The following is a 20257-nucleotide window of genomic DNA, read 5'->3' as shown; positions in this document are numbered from 1 at the left end:
TTTGATTAAAATATACTCCATGAATAGATAAGTCAATTACATTACAATTCCCAAGTTGCAAGCACCAAGCTGGCTAAAGCTAAAATTTGACCACTTCTACAACTAAAACATAAACAAATCGATATTACATCATAATATTCATTTAAACTTGTTAAACTACAAAGCAACTAAAGCTGGGTCCATTTGCCAACCAATGAAGCTACAACTAAATTCACATTCACTCAACTTCCGTAACTAGATCAGCCCATTAAAAAAACCTAGAATTTCAGTCAAACCAAAAGGAACGTAAAAAAATACAATTATTTCCTTTCTTCATCCAAACGGAAAAGAAAGTGGATCATTCAAAATAAAAAATCCGTCACCGTCAGATGAAAAAACCAAATTAATCTTACATCAATTATGAATTCAACAAACGGCGAAAAATTCTAAAAATAAAAAATCCTACATATTTAAATTATTTCTTTTACAGAAAAATAATAAACACCTAATCTCAACCGTTCGTATCCATAATTGACGTAATATAATTGATCAGAACATAAACCGGTTAATCACCGCAACTCACACCGCATCGTGACCGAGATTAGTCATTTCCATGCAAGGCAGCTAGTGCAACAACACCGAGCTTCTGGAGATTGAGCCTCACAACAGTATCAGTAAACATCTTGGTATCCTCCCCAGTATTCCCCTCAGGAATATCAACAATATAGCTTTCCAGCACCACCGTATAAACCCTACCACCATCATCCTCAAACTCATTAACCGAAGTCACCGACTTATAATTATTCAGCCTGTGCTCTCCCCCCACAACCCTAAAGCTGAGAATCCTCTTCTCATCATCCAAAATCTCGAGCTTCTCCGTGCTCGTCGACGCCGGCAGTCCCGAGACCACCGTGACCTCCCTGACGCTCCCCACGCCGCCGTCTCCGGCGGTGAGGCTGCAGTTCTTGATGAAATGCTTGTATTTTTGCGGGTTATCGAAGCGGCGAATGAAGGGCCAGACGAATTTGGCTGGGGCTTGGATGCGGTGGACGATCAGAGAGGTGCATGTGTTGGGGAGGGGGTCGAATTTGTGGTAGTTTTGGATGAGGGGTTCGAGTTCGGAGAGCTCTGAGGTGGTGAGGCCGTGGTGGGAGGAGGGGTTGGTGTCCATGGATGGGGGTTTGTTGAGGGTGGATTTTTGTTAGAGAGTTAAAGAAGAAGAAGAAAATGAGATGGATGATGAAGTGATGAACAGTTTGTTGTGTGGGGGCTTGTTTGAGAAAGTGTCACTTTTTATAGGATAGATATGAGCCTTTGTGTTTTTGTGCTTTCGGTTTTATTGTTGGATCTTTTATTTGACTTAAAAAAATATTTATGATTTATAAGTAATAAGGTGATTATACGTGAAAAGTTAATTTTTATTTCATGTTTTTGGATAAATTTTTTAGCGTTTATAATTTATTGGGCATGATATTATTATTATAATATAAATTATTATAAATTATTTGTAAACTTAAATTAAAAAATAAAAATAAATCATTAAAAAATTAACATTTTCAACTTCTCATATTCTGATCGACATAAATTTGAATTATAAATTCGTTACACATATGATAAAAGTAAGATCTTTTGCTTAGCTTATAAACCCAACTAAGCACCCCTATAATCTACATATTAGTTTAAACATAATTATTCAAGTTACTGGTCTTGTTAAGGCAAAATATACACTAGAAATATAATATATTACTTAGAGATACTTGCACACATAAAATTATGTTCCACTAAAAAATTTGGGTTTAGAAACTTTTTAAAATATAAAACTCGTTATCATTATTATGATGATAGGGATGGACACTTATAATATGTGATTTAGTACAATTTACACCAAATATGATATGTACTATTTATATTAAGTTTGGGACGACGGACAAGAGAGTTCCACCCGAAATGTCTTCACAAGAAAGTTGGTGAACTAGTTTTAGACATATTACCATCTTATTTGATTTAGGATATTACCATCTTATTTGATTTAGGATTTGGCTTTAGATAATAGTTTTTGAAAATAATGATTGAGTTGCGGAAATAATAATTAAACTTGAATATGGGGATAAAAGGTCTATGTTATATAACTGAATGGTCTAAAATATGGTGTCTCTTCTCATAAAATGGAGATGGCAACCAAAGCAAGTGAGCCAAATGGTGGACCCACGCATAACTAAATATAGAAAGGCAAAGCTATGTCCCACAAGTATGTTATTACTTTCTTTGTAAATTGATCAATGGATGATGCTTTGTTACATGTACAGTTCTAACATTGTTATTATAATAAGAGTATGAATGGTCTACCTTGCCACTAAAGGTTTATGTTTTACTGTTTTAGGCAAGGAATTCGAGGTTGAGTATTGGAAAATTGCATGGTGGATCTTGATTAGTGTTATTATAACATGTTTTGATTATTTTAAATATATTTTAGATGGTAAAAGTTGTTGGCTCAAAGCTTTGGACCTTAATATTTTACTCACATAGTGGTGGATACTAGTAATATTATAGTCTATGATAAATCTAGCGGTAGTGGGACACCACTGGAAGAATCAAACAATTATATACGTTCATAACTTCACATGCATGTAAACATTAAGAAATTCTATCATTTTATACATTTCAGAGCTTTTTAGCCATGGATGTTAAAATTAAACTTCATAAGATGCACAAAATGATTGGAACTTGCACTTAAGAATAATGGAGAGAGAAGATTCTTATGATTTTATTAATAATTGTTATTTACATTACAAATAAGATATTTTCTTGGTTTTTCTCATTTTCTTACAATTTTTAATACTGTTTAACATGTATATAAAACATAATTTTATAATCTATTAAAATTTACAAAAATATATTTTGTGAAAATATTAATATACATATTTAAACCTCCTAGACACAACATAACTCATGAAGTAGAGAACATACATTTTACATTATAATAATATTATTGTAGGGGTGCTTGTTGCTTCCGAAAGTAGAAAAGGAAGGTGAGATTAGAAAAAGTAAAACACAGAGCTGGGGATCATGTGAACGAAGGGTGTAATAAGAAAGAAAAGTAGCGTGATCCAAACAGCACTTTGCAGGATCACCTTCCCGCCCCATCACACAATGTCCCCAAACATCCCAACTGCCTCTTCTTTTTTCATTGCTTTCTTTAAAAATAAATAGAGTAATACTTATTTGTTTATTTATTAGAATTATTTTCTTTAACTAATTTATTAGCTGGTTTAGTTAAAACATGCAACCTATATAATTCAGCTTTAATCAAAATCTGACAATCAACACTGAGCAATACACACACCACTATGTGTTTGTGTGTTATGTCATGTTAATCAGTTTATTAATTGTTGTTCCCTAAAACTCATAACTATGGTGATTGGTCATTTCATATTTTAAGCTCTGCAGGCTAAACAATTTTTCTTTTTTACAGAATGCAAGCTAAACAAATGGAGTACACAGTTTTTGTATTTTGCCAATCTTTATCTAGTCTCTTACTTACACATGCAAACTCTCTTTATCATGCATATCTAATGTAACTGCTCTTTTTTGCTAATCCTGAAGCATTTTTTTTGTCAGTTACCTTATGCATAGTTTTCGAGGTTACAGAGTTAAGTGGAAAAATAATGAGAAGTTTAATCTCGAGTTTCAGGTCGTGTTTGTATCTCATTTGAATTGAGCATTCTTTTCTCGAGTAAAGGTCCTGAATCTCATAATTTATGATTGAAATATCTTAAAATAAAACTTTTTGAAAATATGATCCCAAATAAGTATTAAATGTTACCCTATGCAGCTTTTAAAGTAAATTTTAGTTTATTTGTGCTTTCAACGCTAGATAAAGTAGCATTAACATGATGTGATGTCAGGGGTCCATGCATGTGTATTGTTATAGACTTGAATTAAAATGATGGTAAATAATATACGTAGCGTTTTTGTCTTTTTGAAAAAATAAATAAAATTAAAAGCATTCTTCTCTTTTAAAAACAAATTATAAAAATCAAACAATATAATGTTATAAAATGATATTTGATTTCATATTTTTCAAATATGATATTTGAGACATTATTATTTGAAATTGTGATAACGAGGCCAACCGGTCTTTTGTTTCCACAACTCCGGACTCCGGTTCTTTTCTGTAATGTAACCTGCAAAAACTGGGAACACAACTTAATAATTAGATGACTGAATTGAATTATCAGAATAGATTGACACAAGTTCTTGTCATTTCTTGACAAGTTGCATCTATTAAATAACTTGCACTGTTGGTCCTGGACTGGCATAGCCGCAGAAGACAGCTATTTGCATTACCAAATCGAACCTTACTGATGCATTAAATCAATACCTTGCTGTGCAGTAGGAGCAAAGTTTTCAGAATAAAGAAAGTTTTCAGAATAAAGCTGCATGAAATTCATCCATTTTAAACTTGACTTGGATGATTTTATAACCTTATCCTTATCAGTCTATATATGCTTCATGTCATAGCTCAATGCTTATGTATGATGTATGTTTACTTCTCTGACTTGCAATCTTTTACAACAAATCCATAGGTTCCTGGTCGCCAATGCCATCTTGAAAAACCCAAAAGACAAGTATACTGTTTAAAAATCCCAGATCAATTCTTGATTAATTTTTAAAAAATATTTTACTATTTCATTAATTGTGTTCTGATTTGACTAAAAAACTCCGACAAATCCTGAATAAATAAGTAAAGCGATTAGTTTCGATTCCGGATTTCTGCCATCAATACCACTAGTTTGGCTAGTTTGATTTCATTTTGAAGCAAAAACTCGACCCTGCACCAATTGTGCAACAAAATTCAATATCAAATACATTAGCAAATATATATAATTTAATACTATAATATAAGATTAAATGTGACGAAATTTATTTATCAGATTTGAACCTTTCTCAAACAACAAATCACAAAGTACAAAGTCCAATTTTTTTGCATAAAAATTGTGCTCAATACATCAGACTCCCACATTAGCATGGACAGAGCCAGGATACAAGGAAATTTGGTCTCAGTAAACACAAGATATGAAGATAACCCTTGTTAGAGGCAATTTAAATTCTCGCTCTATATCACATCAAAACTTTCTACTATATCAGAAGATTTAGACAATCACAGTCACAGTGCCATGTATAATTTTTTTTAGATGAAGACAAGATACACTTCTAATAGCACAACAAGCCTTTAATACAACTAGGAAGGCAATTACGGCAGTACTGATTAATCTCCTATTCTGTACATAAACTTTACCACTATGAACAAACTTCTTCACATCCCTTCTTCTCTCAGCCGGCCTAGTTTAGGAAATGCACTTTTCTACAGTTATGGAGAACCTCCCATGTCTACCAAGCATTTTTTTGAGAGGTTTACTAATGAATCTGCTATGACTTTGGCACTGGACTTCATATAACCACCTGATAATGGGAAAAACGACTCAGTCTTGACCAAGGCAAAAGTATTATTTCATTGAGTCATTGATAGTGTAGGGAAAGCAAAAGCAACAGAGGAAAAACAGTTGTTACCTGAGGTGACCATGACGAGAGGAACACTATTTTCCCTTGCAAACCGGAAAACTTTCTCATCCCTGCTGGCTATCCCATCAGGACTTACCTGCAGAAAGGTATCAATGGAGACTGCAATCAACAAAAACAGTTCAAATGGATATATGCTTATCAGGAAATAACATCAGGGCTCCTTTCTGTCTCTAGATACCATGTTTCACTTCTATGAAACCATTGTGTTTCTGTTTCTGTTCATACCTACTTCACCCTGCTGACATCTGAATCTTAGCCTAGAAAGTCTATTTTCAAGCTTTGCTAGAGCACTGAAAATTCTTTCTAGGATTAACTCTATGACTTATCAAATTGTAACCCGTGAAAAGTACTAATATATGCAGTTAATCTTACCAAGATCACGATATTGCAACCTACTGTTGAAAAACGAATGGATGGCAGTGCTTATGACCATCATGAGGACACCCATATACAGAATGATCCAACACAAAAATTTTACATAATTGGTATTGCAAAGAAAAGAGAAGTATTCACATGCTTTTACATTTCAACTATAATCTTATACACCTGCAGCACTCAGTATTCCTTCTTTCATATCATTATCTGTGGATAACCGTCCCTCTACAATCTGTGCAAGGACTTCCAACTCTACAGACGTCATATTTGCCAAAACTTGGACGTTAAGAAGTGCTCATTCAGTGCATTAGTTATGCCAATCTCAAAATTAGGGGACAGTTTTATACTTTGTTGTGAACTTTACAATGCATTTGCGTGCATGTAAACAAAAGCTGTCCTCTTTGCCTTCAGTTACATCTTACATCTTCAAAATACACATGATATTCCCCTATTTGCCTTGAAAGGTATTTTCTTTATATATATCTGATGTTGCGAATTATAGAGTTTCTGATAATCTTTTATAAGTAGGTGATGTCACTTCTATATAATTTAATTCTCTCTTTGGGAGAGGGAGGAACCACATACAACAAATAACAAGGTAAATACGTAATGATCTTAGGTGATATGTCACCTTGAGCTTTCCCAGTGGGTCTCCATCAAGTATATCAGTGCCAGCATTGTAAATCAGCAACTCTGGATCAAACATACTCCCAGCAACCTATGAATTCACTATGTAAGTATCAAATAGTAACAAATAGTAACATCGACTTGGCTTACAGGTAGGTAGAATTGTATACATATATTTAGTAATATTGAACAGAAGGGGTTTTGAAATTCAACTGTGAGAGGTAGTTTAGGACTACAGGTACAGTCAACAAGTGGTTTGTAAACATTATGATGATCCATAATGTATATTGCACAGGATGATTTTAACTTGGCACCAACATTAACAAATGATGAACCCTTTCTTTCTTTTTTTGCTAAATAATAAACCAGTCTTACCTGTACAGATGCTTTTATGTGAAACTTACACAAGAATAAAAAGATTCTATAACGCCCAATCAACTGAGTGTTCCGAGTCTTATTGAGTATATGATGTTCGAGTTAGACACTGAGAATTATTCTAGTCACAGATAGAAAAAAATTAAAAATTTATTTACCAATGTTTAATGACTAGTACTAGTACATATTAGTGCAAAGGAAAGTAGTACCAGTACACAGATTTATAAATCAATGGAGCATAAAATAACTCTAATACCAATACCACTAGCCATCATTTAAGAAGAAAACAAAATTTATCTACACATCACCAAATCATTATATTGTGCACATATGAGCTACAGTTTTTATGTTATTTTAAGGATATTTATCTCACTCAAAAGCTTGTGTGAATACTTAGATTTTTGTATTTAACCATCACCAACAAAAAATAATTTGAGAAGAAAATGCTTCTTTTATCCTCTCAACCATAGTTACAGAAGTTCCATTATGAATATAGCCAAAGGGGACCTTGCTTTATTTCGCATAAAACTGTTATTGAGTTCCATAAACTAGACGATTATAATACAGAACAACGAAGTTCAATATTGTTGTCCAGATATACCTTAAGTGCTGCATCTAGTTTCATAAGATAATCATTTGTTGATGTTCCAGACTGTTGCAAATCCATTTGGAGAAAACGTTACAAATGTTCCAGGAAGAATGCATCGAATGTATACCACTAAAACTATAACCTCACCCTGACTTCAACTTTCTGATTAATATATCCTCTTGCCTCGTAATCCTAAATGAAAAAATAGGAAAAGTACATCAGAATTATAGACTAGGACATAGAATAATTTTGTGATATTTAATCAGAACAAACAGACATACATAAACATAGACACATAACCTTAGAAAGTATATGCCCTCTTTTTATGTCATAAGTGTGAGCTAGAGAGACAAAAACACTTAATATGTACTTACAAATGGATAGATGTCAGGGTTATACATATCCAGAATGTAGACTCTGCCTGTCAACGGGGGAAAACAAAGTGAAAAATTTGAACAATTCACTACAATTGAAGGGTAGCACGTTACAAACAAAGTCATACTGTCGCCAGAAAAGTCTTTCTCATGCCCGTTCCCTTGATGTGCATCGAGATCAATTATCATCACTCTGTAGATTGTTTAAGATGATCATGACTAATTTTAAAATTAGCAAAGATATCAAATGAACAACCAAATAATGCACATATGTGGCTTTCCAATTTGAGGTACCTTGAAATGTTTAAACGGATGAAAGCATAGTGAATGCAAAGAGATATGTCCGCATATACACAGAATCCACCTCCTTTTGTTGCACAACAGTGATGGAATCCACCACCAACATTAATGGCCCATCCTCTCTCTTTTGCAAGCTTTGCAGCTAAAATGGTACCTCCCACCTATACAAACTGATTATGTTGGCTTAAGCAACAAAAATTAGCACAATACAAGCTTGACATGTCTACCTGCTTCCGAAACGGATAAAGGACATTCTTCTGCACAAGGAAGTTTGGCAATAGGGCAACAGGAGGGACCTGAATAACAGGGAAGAATCACTCAGGGATTTATGAAATTAAAACTTTGTTCTACCAAAGCTGAACTGTAGGTGTTAAGTTTGCTAAACCCTGGCAGCAGGGCAAGATGATAATGAAAACTTAAAAACTTCACACAAAATTAAGAAAGCTCTCCTGTACCCAGGATAGATTACATTCGAAACGCACACTTGATCTCGTAATCTGCAAGTTTATAAACCCACCTCTATAATAACGGAGACATTTAAACTGCTTTTTAGACTTTTTAAGTACACTTCAGAATGGACCTGTCACAACAACAAGACAAGTTAGTCCAACTGATTGAAGTACCAAAAAAGTATCAGTCATTTCACCTTTTGGTTAAGCAACCTAACCTTTCAACGTATAGTACAAACCAAAAAGACTAATAGAAGTAAGAGAAGACTCTCATATGTTGCTAATAGAAGTAAGAGAAGCCTCTCATATGTTGTTTCAATTCTTAATATCTACAGGATCTGGAAATAACAAAAACTGTAGGCTGAGTGACGATCAGATGAGATAATCAGCCGCCCTCCACAGATTCTGAAACCCAGGTAATCCCTTCAGATACTTCTTCCTATTATATAAAATATTTCTCACATAAAATTACTGAAACCTACTCTGCACTAATGCAATTCTTTCTCTTACAATATAGAAATTTCTTACTGAAGTCATATCAAATTTACTAAAATCTTGATTATTTTTTAACAATGATACAAATGCTACAAATATGCAAGCTAGGAAACAAATCGATACATGTATGATGTGGGTGTAATCAATTCCTTTATAATGTCAAAATAGAGCTTAAATCAACCAAAATATCCAGGAGCTTATTTATTTAAAGGCCAAACTTTCTCTACTGAGAGAGGGAGAGTACGTGACAGAAGGATTAGGAAAGGGAGAGAGGAAGAGGGAGAATAATATATTCACTGTTCAAAGAGCCATTTAAGTATGGTATAGCACTGTAGCATACTTCGAGAAGCAGCACCATCATATTTTAAAATCAAAACTTCAAAGTTCTTAAAGATAAAGTGGCTACCACAAGAAGATCGTCCTTCGTAGCTTCTTCAGGCTCCACTATGCAATTCTTATTCAGATGACCATTATCAATGAGAAACTTGCAAATTCGACCCCACTTTGAGGAATCAAACGGATGCCTGCAATGATGTAAGTTTAATTAAGGGTAAGGAATGCTTCTACATGATAAACATCATGTACCAAAAATATCCATCTTCATTTATTAATACTTCATGGGGCAGTGGACATTTTTTAACCCCAATTTTTACCCCAATTTTTACCCCTACTGTAGAACCATACTTGTGTCCCAACATTAGCGTTTCATACTTTCATGTCTTCCCACATAAATATATAAATTAATCAAAATAACATATATGTAACATTAAAATTAGGAGAACATCATTCGGTTCCAATTGAGTTAATAGATATAATGTATATGCATATCTAGGATCATGTTCCACTCCAAATTATTTAACTGTATAAAACAGCTACAAATTGCTGTCAAGTGTAATAGAAATCACCGTCAGTATTTTGTAGACTCACTTAGTTTGTCTTTGAACCAAAACCCACAATCATAACTTATATACAAATCACCAATCATGGTCCCTCTTTCATCAATTTCATTGTTGGTGTTATCGTGTTGAAATTCATGCACCAGAATTAGACCAGTAACAAGAAGAATGCAAGCACAATTCTCAGTCTTGGTAGTGTGAGCTAGGATTCTTCTCCACAAATTAGCACCTTTCCAATGTCAACAGAAATTATACACGCAGGCTTAAATTTAAATGAGAACCAACCTAAATTAGAGATTTGACCAACCTAATCAGAAATTAAAACCAATATACTCTCTACCAAATTTGATAACGAAAATCATGTCATAATGGTATTTTGCCGAGAGACACATTCATTCTTCTTGTACAGGATACCATTATTAGGAAACAAGTTCTGTTCAGTCCGGTTCTCAAACTAATTTAGTTCCGCTCAAAAAACAGTAATATGAATCCACATTTGTAGAATGCAAGCCAAATTATTTAATTTAGTTCTGCTCAAATTCAGTAGTACAAATCTAAATTTGTAGATTTACGCTACATTAGTTTGTACCGAACACGCACACAAACGCAAGACAACCGCAGTTCCTTCCGTTTTCAACAATCATTAAGCGACATATATCAAGACAGCTAAATCAGCAAATCAACATTCCACATACTCATATCAATGTATTATAAATTTACAATAATAGTTGAGGAGCTTACAGTTTTTCGATTCCGAAGAAGGCAATATCGTAAACAGGCGAATAAATAATCGGAGCCTAACAAACAGAAGTTAACAAACTATAAATCAAACAATTCAATGTAAAATTTAAAGAAATTACAAAATTAAAAAAAAAAAAAAGGTGAATAATTAAATAAAATAACCTTGTTGCGAGGAACATCGAAGTAAAGCTTGCTAGATAAGACTCGATTGCGACGAAGAGCTTCAGCTTCTGATTGGATACTCGAAGATGATGAAGAAAGAGCTGGTGTAGATGACTGAGTTGACATGACTGATGTGAAACTGGTGCGTGTGTATGGGAGGGAGGGGGAGAGAGGGGGAGAGAGAGAGAGAGAGAGGGAGGGAGAGGGGGAGGGAGAGAGAGAGAGAGATTTGATGAATTTGTGGGAGAGAGAGGGGCGAGTGGGAAGAATCGTGATGGAAGTTGGTTGACTCGGGATGAGTCGGAGAAGAAGAGTGAGGAGGAGAGGAGGTGTGAGTAATTGACACGTGGAAGCGGTTGGATTGAAGCTGTCCTTTCTGCGTCGTGTCAAGATTCGAGAGTAAAGAGATGAGGTATGACTGTATTGGGCTGTAAACTTGTGATTGACAGCTGGGCTGTAATCTTTTAATGGGCCAAACTATAAAGAGCTGCGATAAATACGCTCTGTCTCCTCAACGGCTCTCTTTTAATGGGCTCAAGTTTCTCAGATTTGGTTCATTCTCAAATTTCGTACATCTAAAATCGCTTCAATTTCTGTAAATTTCAAAATATTTTTAGTTAAGGGGTGCATCATTTACTTTTTCATATAAGAAAAATATGACTATAACTGTAGTACACAAATTTTTGGCCTTATTTGATGACATAAATAGTTCATAAGATAAATAAAAATCTATTCATATTATGTCTTTAATTTACTCAATTTCAAAATTTCAAATTAATGTTTGTAATATGTATAAATTTTATTATAAAAATACTTCCTCCGTCTTATTTATTTTTATACAAATTTTTTAAATTATTTAATATGTATTTCAAGATTTTTATATTAATTATACTTTATTAACTTTTGCTAAATTCTTTATTTCCAAAAATAATTTACAACTTATATTTCATTAAATCTTAAAACCACTAAGATTGACATTTAAGAATCTCCCTAAATCAATAAATAAAGCTGCTGGTTTGGTCTGAAAGCTACGCAACTCAAATTGTGCACAGAAAGGAGAAAATGGCAGACAAGGCAAGCAGAGGGCTAGTAATTTATGGTGATGGGTTGGCCCGTTTAGTCGACCCGACCCATACCCATCTCCACAAGCTTGCATCTTTATCCTGCTGTGGCTTCTTATCTCTTCCTCACTCCCCTCCTTCAGGTCCCTCTCTTCATTCTTTTTCATACTAATTAGCTTTATATTTATAATCTTGAATGTTGAAATTAATGATACTTAACTCAATCTTGGCACACCCATGACTTTTTTTTAATTATTGTTTAGATTATTGAAAAGGGATAAAAATGGCATCTTGTTTGTGATTTGTGATATATATGTTGCTTCATGTTTGTGGTAAAGAATTATATAAAATGTGGTATGGTTTGATTGATGGCGGGCTTATTTATTACTTTATGATGAGTTGATGATGCTGATAGATGTTTGTAAAAATGTTTGAGTATGATTTATGGTTGTGAAATAAGGTGTTTAGATGGATTTCTTTTGCTTATTGGTAGTTGTGTTTTGTTTGAAATATGAGTAGGGATTTTAATTTTAGTTTCGACTTTGTTGGTCATTGGATTTAGCTTTCTATGAGTTAGAACTATGTAGACCGGCATTTATGATGGTTTTAGGTGTTGAAATGTTAAACCTTTATGTATTTGGGTTGATGCAAGGAACTACGGTAGTGCTTGTGATGGTGGCGAGTGAAATGAAATAATGGTCAATTTCTTTTGCTTATTGGTAGTTGTGTTTTGTTTGAAATATGAGTAGAGATTTTTATTTTAGTTTCGACTTTGTTGGTCATTGGATTTAGCTTTCTATGAGTTAGAACTATGGACGGGCATTTATGATGGTTTTAGGTGTTGAAATGTTAAACCTTTATGTATTTGGGTTGATGCAAGGAACTACGGTAGTTCTTGTGATGGTGGCGAGTGAAATGAAATAATGGTCAATTTTCGTGTCTTATATTGTGATGCATCTTCTATTACAATCAAGAGTACTAATTAATTATGTAGCTCGGGTGCATCACTTTGGCTTCTTTTTATCAGCCATATCAATTGAGGTATCCAGGTATCATTAATAGCCTTCATAATTATGTTCATTAAATAGAAATGTGTTGTTTAATGCTCCATGTGATTGTGTGGAGTGGTGGGGATATAATGGGAATTGTGAAGAAAATTAAAATTGGAGAGAAGGACAAGGAGGGTGAGTAATGAGAATCAGAGTGTAAGTTTTACACAATGAGGTTTGTGAAGGGTCTGGGTAGAGGGAAGGTACCACCTTTATAAATAGTTGATTAGTGTATAATGGCTTGAATCCGTTCCATTTAACCAAAGAGACTGTATGAATCTTATCGCAATTTCTTATCCAACTTTATTAGCTCACAATTTCTAACTCATGTACATTGTCTCACTGGTTTAAAAGTACCTCTACTGTTTTGTCAAAGTGATTAAATTTGAACTTGAGAAGATTTTGTCCCTATCCAGGTGTCCATTGCAATAAATGTAACACTTACATGTATCATCTATTATTTTTGGAATTCACATGAATAAAAGATTGCAGAGAGCGAGGATGCAAGAGTAATTAGAGAGTTCGCCCAACTGCTTGATGTGGGTGACACTTGCATGGATACGGTGAAGTCCTTTCATTCCTCGATCACGATTTTATGTTGAACTTCTCTATGAGGGCCTTTATATGTCATATTAACATGTGGCTATTTAACTCATCTGCAGAGTGGAGAAGGTACTACAAAAGATGTAACATCTGAGAAATTGTCCTCCGTGAAGAGCATATCTGATAGGTACTGCTGTGTTTTTTGTGCAGTTAATTTTGGAGTTCATTATAAATTGTTTGCGATTCTATGTATAAGCAATTAAAAAATGCTTTACTTCAGGTTTATGGGAATGAGAGCAGCTGTGATTACAGACAGTTCAAGTCTGAAATCCTTTGGAGGCAAAAATGGGCTTTCTGTTTTGCAGTTGCAAGAGTTATATGATAGAAATAAAGCATATGCCCAACCATCCCATGTTGTCCTAGCTTTCGAATTGCTGAAGTTGCTCGGATTTCAAGAAGGGAAGGTTTTAGAAGCTAGTCAATTTGACTTGATTTTTCTTCACATTGGAGCTCATGAGGAGATATTTGGTCAAAAAGACATCGAGTTTCTTAATTCTTTAATTGGTGGAGTAATGGAAATAGCCTCAGTGGGGTCTGACATAGGCTCTCGCTTGCACTTGTCTCTTGTATTGGGCTACGGGGATGTCTCCCAAAATGATGATACTAACTTATCTGTTTTAGCAACTAATCAAAGTTCTAACTCTGACCTTATATTACTTTTCCCTCGCCAAAGTTACTGTCTGAAAGGAATGAATCTTCGTACAGATGTTAGGTAAGTTGTGAACTTGATTTTTTAACCAATTTAGGTTCTATGTAGTGATCTAATTTTTGAGTCGTGTTTATTTCTTCTGTTGCAGGCCTCATTGTCCTATATTAATGACTCAATGGCAAAGTGGTGTTACTCGCAAGGACAATGTAAATAATTTCTTCTTTCAAGAATTCAAAGAGGTACCTATTCAGTTACTATTGGATCTCGGACCAGTTTAAGGCCCTGCATGACCATTTTCAATGCATCTTACTCTAGTAACATTATTAACATAAAGATTATTTTACTAATTGCTTCTATCTTTTAACAGTCTGCAGCATCCAATAGATTCCTTTTTTCACAAAATCTTCATTACACGGTTATATTATCATCTGTACTCATATTTTCAGGCGCTCTTGGTATTTGGTAAAACTTGTAGCATATTCGTCTTTTAACCACTGAGTTTATCTTATTATGCATGTTATCTAAACCGTCTGAGGTAGATATTGCAAATTCAACTCGTGCATCTCATAGATCCATTCTGAAAATTATAATTATCAAAATTCTGCCTGCTCTTTCAAGTACCCATATGAATGATGGTTGTCTGTTCTACTTAATTCAAACTTTAAGTTATACAGTTCTCTTTCTTTATGCAGCATTGCGGAAATCTCACGGTCCCTGCGGATAGATTTCTACATGAAGTTGCATTTAAGCTTTGGAAGGCCCCAAAGTATGGAGCCTGAGGAGATATCTACTGGAAGTACTAGAAAATAAGAACTTGTCCCTGCAACATAATGAGGAATGAAGTAACCACTACGGGGTCGGCTTGCAAGCATTAAAACTTGATTATGAGTTGCAAGTCTGGACAGTTAATAACGCTTGTGGTGGATCTACAACAAAGGATGCCTGTATCTTACATGAAAATGGGATATTTGGAACCATAGTTTATCCTTTTGATTATCTTACATGAAAATGGGATATTTGGAACCATAGTTTACCCTTTCTATCAAATTTATGTAGAAATTGAATGTTACGTAGTACTCCCTCCGTCCCCTTTTAAATGTCCATTTTGCTTTTCGAAAAGTCAAATTGACCAATCTTTGACTAAACATTATGAGTTATCTAACCAATATTTTCAAAATCTGAAAGTTGCATATTAAAATAGACTTAATATACTTTCTACTGATATAATTTTATTATTTTTCTCAATTATTTGATATATGTAAAATCCAGTCAAAATATAGTTAATTTGACTGATCAAAAGTCAAAATGGACATGTCAAAAGTCAAAATGGACATGTAAAAAGGGACGGAGGGAGTACTTTCTCCATTCCAAATCTTTTGTCTTGTTTGATTGTTTTGTAGTCAAATGGGCTGAATTTTGACCATCATTTACTTTTCATCCTTTTATAAATTACAAGATTTGAAAAATACATATTAAAGTAGACTTTCTAGTGGTTCAAATTTTATTATATCTCTATTTATATTTTGTGTAATATTTGATAAAATTTGATCAATAAGTGGCAATATCAGACACGACCCGAAACCCGACACGAACCCGACCCAACCCGAAACCCGATTTACTGAGACAGAAACCCAAAAGTGACCCGAAAATCACCCGACAGACCCGAAATGGACCCGAAATGACCCGAAACTAGAATTTCATTTGTAATAACTTCAATTTTTGGTTTTATTCAATTTTAAGTGATTTTAGGTTGACCCGAAATCGACCCGATTGCTGACACGAACACGACCCGTTACCCGAAATTGCCACCCCTTTAACCACAAAAAAGTCGAACAAGACAACAAAATTTGGGATTGCTTGGCGAATTGTTAAGAATTTGTTTGATTCGATTCACACAAACAGAAACTGGAGGAAAAAACTAAGCAGTAAACACAAACTGGAGGAAAAAACTAAACAGCATGAAGATACCAACAGATATGAAGTCAATCCCTCAACTAACATGATAAAAGAAGTGTTAATCTTCATCAAATAATTCAATTTGAACTAGTGGCACGCCATGAGAAAAGCTCATATAAGCAAGTGATACGAACATAATCTTTCTGTTTTCATCAGTCATAAGCATCAACACACCAGGAATCTAGCATTCAAAGAGACTTTTGACATAATAAGTACCCAAAACAAACCAACACATAAGGAGAACAGAAAATGATATCAGCCCTATCAAGAAAGGCCATCCGACCACACTAACTCCCAGGCAAAGCATCAATATAACAGGGAAGAATGATCTTACGACGGATAAAGTGTCTACCCACTGCCCCTTAAACAAAAGGAGAGCTGCTACATTAATCATGTTCCAACTTAATGAATCATCATAACAAAGCCGATTTAGACAATTGGCAACAAATGAATGGCAATTACATGTGAAGAGGTTATAAGATTTGTGCTCAAATTGTCGAACACTTGACTGAATGGCATCATCCCAAGTCATTGTACTTCCATATTGTGTGTGGCTGTAACGATGCTTGCAAGTATGAGCAGCGAGATTTGGAGGGAAGCAGCACTGAATACAAAAAAATTGTTTGTCAGCTATATTCAAACAATGGAATATTAACGTGTGCAGTCTCTACTGCTAACCAACAGCGCGCACGGCGCACAGTTATATAGACTAGATTGGGAGAGTAGGGTTGCACATATTAAAAACAGCGGAAAATCATTCGGGCTACTGTCATAGAAGCCTACCTTCTCTCTGTCAAGTTGAATGTATCTTGCTACAGAACCATATGCAAAGTCATCAACATTAAGAAGGTTTGATCCAGAAAAATCTATGATAGATCCATCTTCCTTGCATATGCCAACATGTCCAATAAACGGCGCCAACCATGAGACTACAGGCAAAGGAGTCCATACTAAACAACAAGGAAACTTGGCATTCTTTGGATTAATTTCCTCAACAGGCCAGAACTCGTGACGAACTGTAAGTGCTGAACTTTCATCTCCGATGCCAAAAGTAGGTTTTAGGTCCATATAAAAGGCCTTTCTGAAGAAAAATGGAAGTGTGCAATTTTGCATTACAAAACGTGTACAATTTATATAACAATATCTTGACATTATAATCAACTGCACAATTCAACTTCTACAACCCCCCCCCCCCCCCCCCCCCCCCCCCTCCTCCACACACACACACACAAAAAAAAAAAAACCAATTATGCACAAGCAACTTTTATTCTATAAAATGCTACTATTCAGCGAGCGAAACTAAATCATTTCCCATCAGCATCTGAAAATATAGTACACTATAGATTCAAGACAAAAGCATAAATGTTCTCAATGATTTCAGCTTCTAAAATTTTCACCAGTGAGTGTACTTAAAATCATAACTATAAGATAAAATTATGATGTGTAGGTGAGGAGCATATAAAAGCATTTTATGCCAGACAAACAATGTTAAACATCATAAATTCATAATATACAGTAAATATATGGTTTGTATATTGTTCAAATAGTTGTAAAAATAACGTCCATTTACATTATATGCCAAATTTTTGCTTCACTCAGAGCAATCATATTCTACGAAGGTTTATACGAGAACATATTATCGGTGCATTACTGAATTGTGACCACATGTCCCAAGAATAGGAGTAGAGCATAGACTTCTTTCAACCAATGCCTAGCCTAGTAGATTTCCGTCACCGCCAGAAACAAAGAGCTAATGGTTCGAATCCCCCTGGGTCAAATGTGTGCTTGGGTACATAAACATAACAATGGTAGTGAGCTAATGGTACTACTAGCTATAACAATAATAAAATCAAAGAATTCACAAGACCCCAAGTACTAATCAAGAATAAAAAGAAAAAATAATAAACCTAAAGGGGCATCTTATATCATTTTCTTTCACCATTTTAGCAATCATACCCTAAAAAGCAATCTCTAAAGCAGCAGAGTTGACATATAACATATATAACCAGAACCCAGTTCACATATAAAGATTTAGTCAAACCTAGAGATCTAATTGCATCCCTCTCTCTTTATCTCTCTCCCTCCCTCTCTCTATCTCTCTCCTTCCCTCCTTTAATTAATATCTCTCTCTCTCCCTCCCTCCCTCCTTCAATATCTCTCTTTCTCTCCCTCTCTCACAGAAACACACAATTTGAATTAAAACAAAACAAAACAAGTCTTGATAGAAGACATACCAGCAAGAAGGAAGTGATGAAGAAGCGCAAGCTGAAGCAATCTGATAAAGAGCAATAAATAAAGAGGTGGGTGCAGAAATGAAGTAATAAATAAAATAGAGAGAAATGCATGCACCAAGGGGAGTAATGTTTGTTAAACTAGTGAATGTGTTTAAAGTTAGATTTTCATTTGCCTTCGGTTATGATTTCCTGGTTGGGCCAGATACAGAAATTAGATGGCTAAAGCACGGACAAGGTGCATTGAATCTGTGCCGTATGTAAAGTTGTAGTATGAAATTTGTTATACGCCGTCTTGGACTCTTGGTGGACCCTTAGACAAGGTCGGTTTGATTAATTTTGGATTTTTTTTATTACATAGAATATTAAGTAAAATATATATATTTTATTTTAAGTTACTACCTGAAATATATAGCGTATTAAATAATTAGTTTATATACTTGCGTTCTATGAAGTGCCGAGATTTATTATATATAAGGCAAAGTTTTTTTTTTTGGCAAAAATATAAGGCAAAGTAAAAAATCAACATTGTTGGCAAAAATAAATACTAATTTTAGTAGTAAAATAAATTAAATATTAGGAAGTTGGAATTGTCCTAATTAAAGTTAAAATCAACCTTTGTAGCGATCATTATCTACTTTTGCAGCTAACCACCTAGAAAAGGAAGCTTAACTGCTTAAACAAACTGTGCAATTCATAATACTCCCTCCGTCCCCCTCAATTGTTTACATTGGAGGGGGACACGGAGACCAAGACAATGTATAAAAAATGAGTAAAGTTAGGTGAAAAGTGGGTAAAGTGGTGGGACCCATCAATATTTAATAATAGATTTGAGATGGTGGAGGAAAGTAGTGGGTGTAATAGTAGTTTTTATTGTTAAATATGAGATGGTAGGGGAAGATAATGGGTGTAATGATGAGAAAAACTTGCTATTTATAGTAACGTAAAAAAATGAGAGGGACATCCCAAAATAGTAACAGTAAAGAAATGAGAGGGACAGATGGAATAGATGGTAGCTGGTACAAATCACCAAATTTTGTGTTTCTGTTGTTTAATCAACCCGTACTGTCGTGATCATCATAAAACAATCGTTTTATGCTACAGTACTGTACAGAATTTGGGACGGAACATGCACTTGAATACTGGTGTATTCATGTTTTGAGTCTACTGACCATATATAAAGTCAACAAATTGGTTTTTAATATTCTTGATGAAAATAAGATTTTGATGTTAAATTTTATTTACAAAAAAGTACTCCTATTTCTAAGAGGAGAAAAGACCCATATATCACAACACACATAAATAATGCATAAAATAATAGATTTGGAAAAAATAACCTCAAATATTATTTATTAACACCGGAGAATCAAACATTTTCAATTTTGAAAAAAAAACACTAGATCGTGCTTTTTAATCCTAGATGATGTAGTATTTTTGACGAATATCCAAACTGCTACGACACTACCTGATGCTCAGTAAATGATATTTATTTTCTCAAAGTGTGATATTGACATTAGTGATGGGGAAATGCTATATCCTGAGCTGATTATTAATATCCATAGCAAATAAAGGATAAAAAGACAAAACTGACCCCGCGCATATACAATAACAGCAAAAGAAAAAAACAATGTGAGGGTAATTTCATCTTTTCCTGCCTCTTTTGCTCTGGATATAAAAACTCTGATCTGGATATAAGATTCCCTAGTGATGGGTATGTGATGGGTAATTCGAGAGCCAACCCTCAAATTACCTACGGGGCTATA

At 34.3% G+C, this 20257-nt stretch overlaps 4 protein-coding genes across 6 annotated transcripts; 1 reads left to right on the top strand and 3 right to left on the bottom strand.

Moving 5' to 3' along the window:
• Positions 1-182: 182 nt before the first annotated feature.
• On the bottom strand, positions 183-1266 carry LOC108194177 (abscisic acid receptor PYL2). Its single transcript, XM_017361095.2, has one exon. It carries the CDS (start codon positions 1148-1150, stop codon positions 581-583), a length of 570 nt encoding a protein of 189 aa, XP_017216584.1. The 5' UTR covers positions 1151-1266; the 3' UTR covers positions 183-580.
• Positions 1267-5100: 3834 nt separating this feature from the next.
• LOC108224826 (histone deacetylase 2) lies at positions 5101-11398 on the bottom strand. The gene is made up of 13 exons (XM_017399560.2): positions 10946-11398; positions 10784-10839; positions 9553-9670; positions 8720-8782; positions 8430-8498; positions 8197-8363; positions 8031-8095; positions 7903-7949; positions 7676-7720; positions 7541-7591; positions 6569-6655; positions 5551-5638; positions 5101-5442 (listed from the first exon to the last, which is right to left on the bottom strand). Exons 1-13 carry the CDS (start codon positions 11069-11071, stop codon positions 5351-5353), a joined length of 1074 nt encoding a protein of 357 aa, XP_017255049.2. The 5' UTR covers positions 11072-11398; the 3' UTR covers positions 5101-5350.
• Positions 11399-11937: 539 nt separating this feature from the next.
• LOC108205277 (uncharacterized) lies at positions 11938-15383 on the top strand. Its single transcript, XM_017375173.2, has 6 exons — positions 11938-12149; positions 13548-13618; positions 13718-13785; positions 13879-14370; positions 14456-14546; positions 15000-15383. The coding sequence occupies exons 1-6, from the start codon at positions 12008-12010 to the stop codon at positions 15084-15086; spliced, it is 951 nt and encodes a 316-aa protein (XP_017230662.1). The 5' UTR covers positions 11938-12007; the 3' UTR covers positions 15087-15383.
• A 933-nt stretch (positions 15384-16316) lies between these two features.
• On the bottom strand, positions 16317-18753 carry LOC108194380 (protein REVERSION-TO-ETHYLENE SENSITIVITY1). 3 transcript variants are annotated; one of them, XM_017361333.2, is made up of 3 exons: positions 18498-18753; positions 17047-17340; positions 16317-16867 (listed from the first exon to the last, which is right to left on the bottom strand). In XM_017361333.2, exons 1-3 carry the CDS (start codon positions 18606-18608, stop codon positions 16445-16447), a joined length of 828 nt encoding a protein of 275 aa, XP_017216822.1. In that variant the 5' UTR covers positions 18609-18753; the 3' UTR covers positions 16317-16444. The 3 variants fall into 3 exon arrangements, with proteins under 3 accessions (XP_017216822.1, XP_017216830.1, XP_017216827.1); XM_017361341.2 differs by having other exon boundaries at positions 17047-17344; positions 18498-18751; XM_017361338.2 differs by lacking the exon at positions 18498-18753 and having other exon boundaries at positions 17047-17391.
• Between the last annotated feature and the right edge of the window lie 1504 nt (positions 18754-20257).

This window comes from Daucus carota, chromosome 1, assembly GCF_001625215.2.
Source record: "Daucus carota subsp. sativus chromosome 1, DH1 v3.0, whole genome shotgun sequence".
In the NCBI taxonomy this organism is placed as follows: Eukaryota; Viridiplantae; Streptophyta; class Magnoliopsida; order Apiales; family Apiaceae; genus Daucus; species Daucus carota.
The sequence above is the reverse complement of the archived record's forward strand: the minus strand, read 5'-3'. Positions and strand labels throughout refer to the sequence as shown.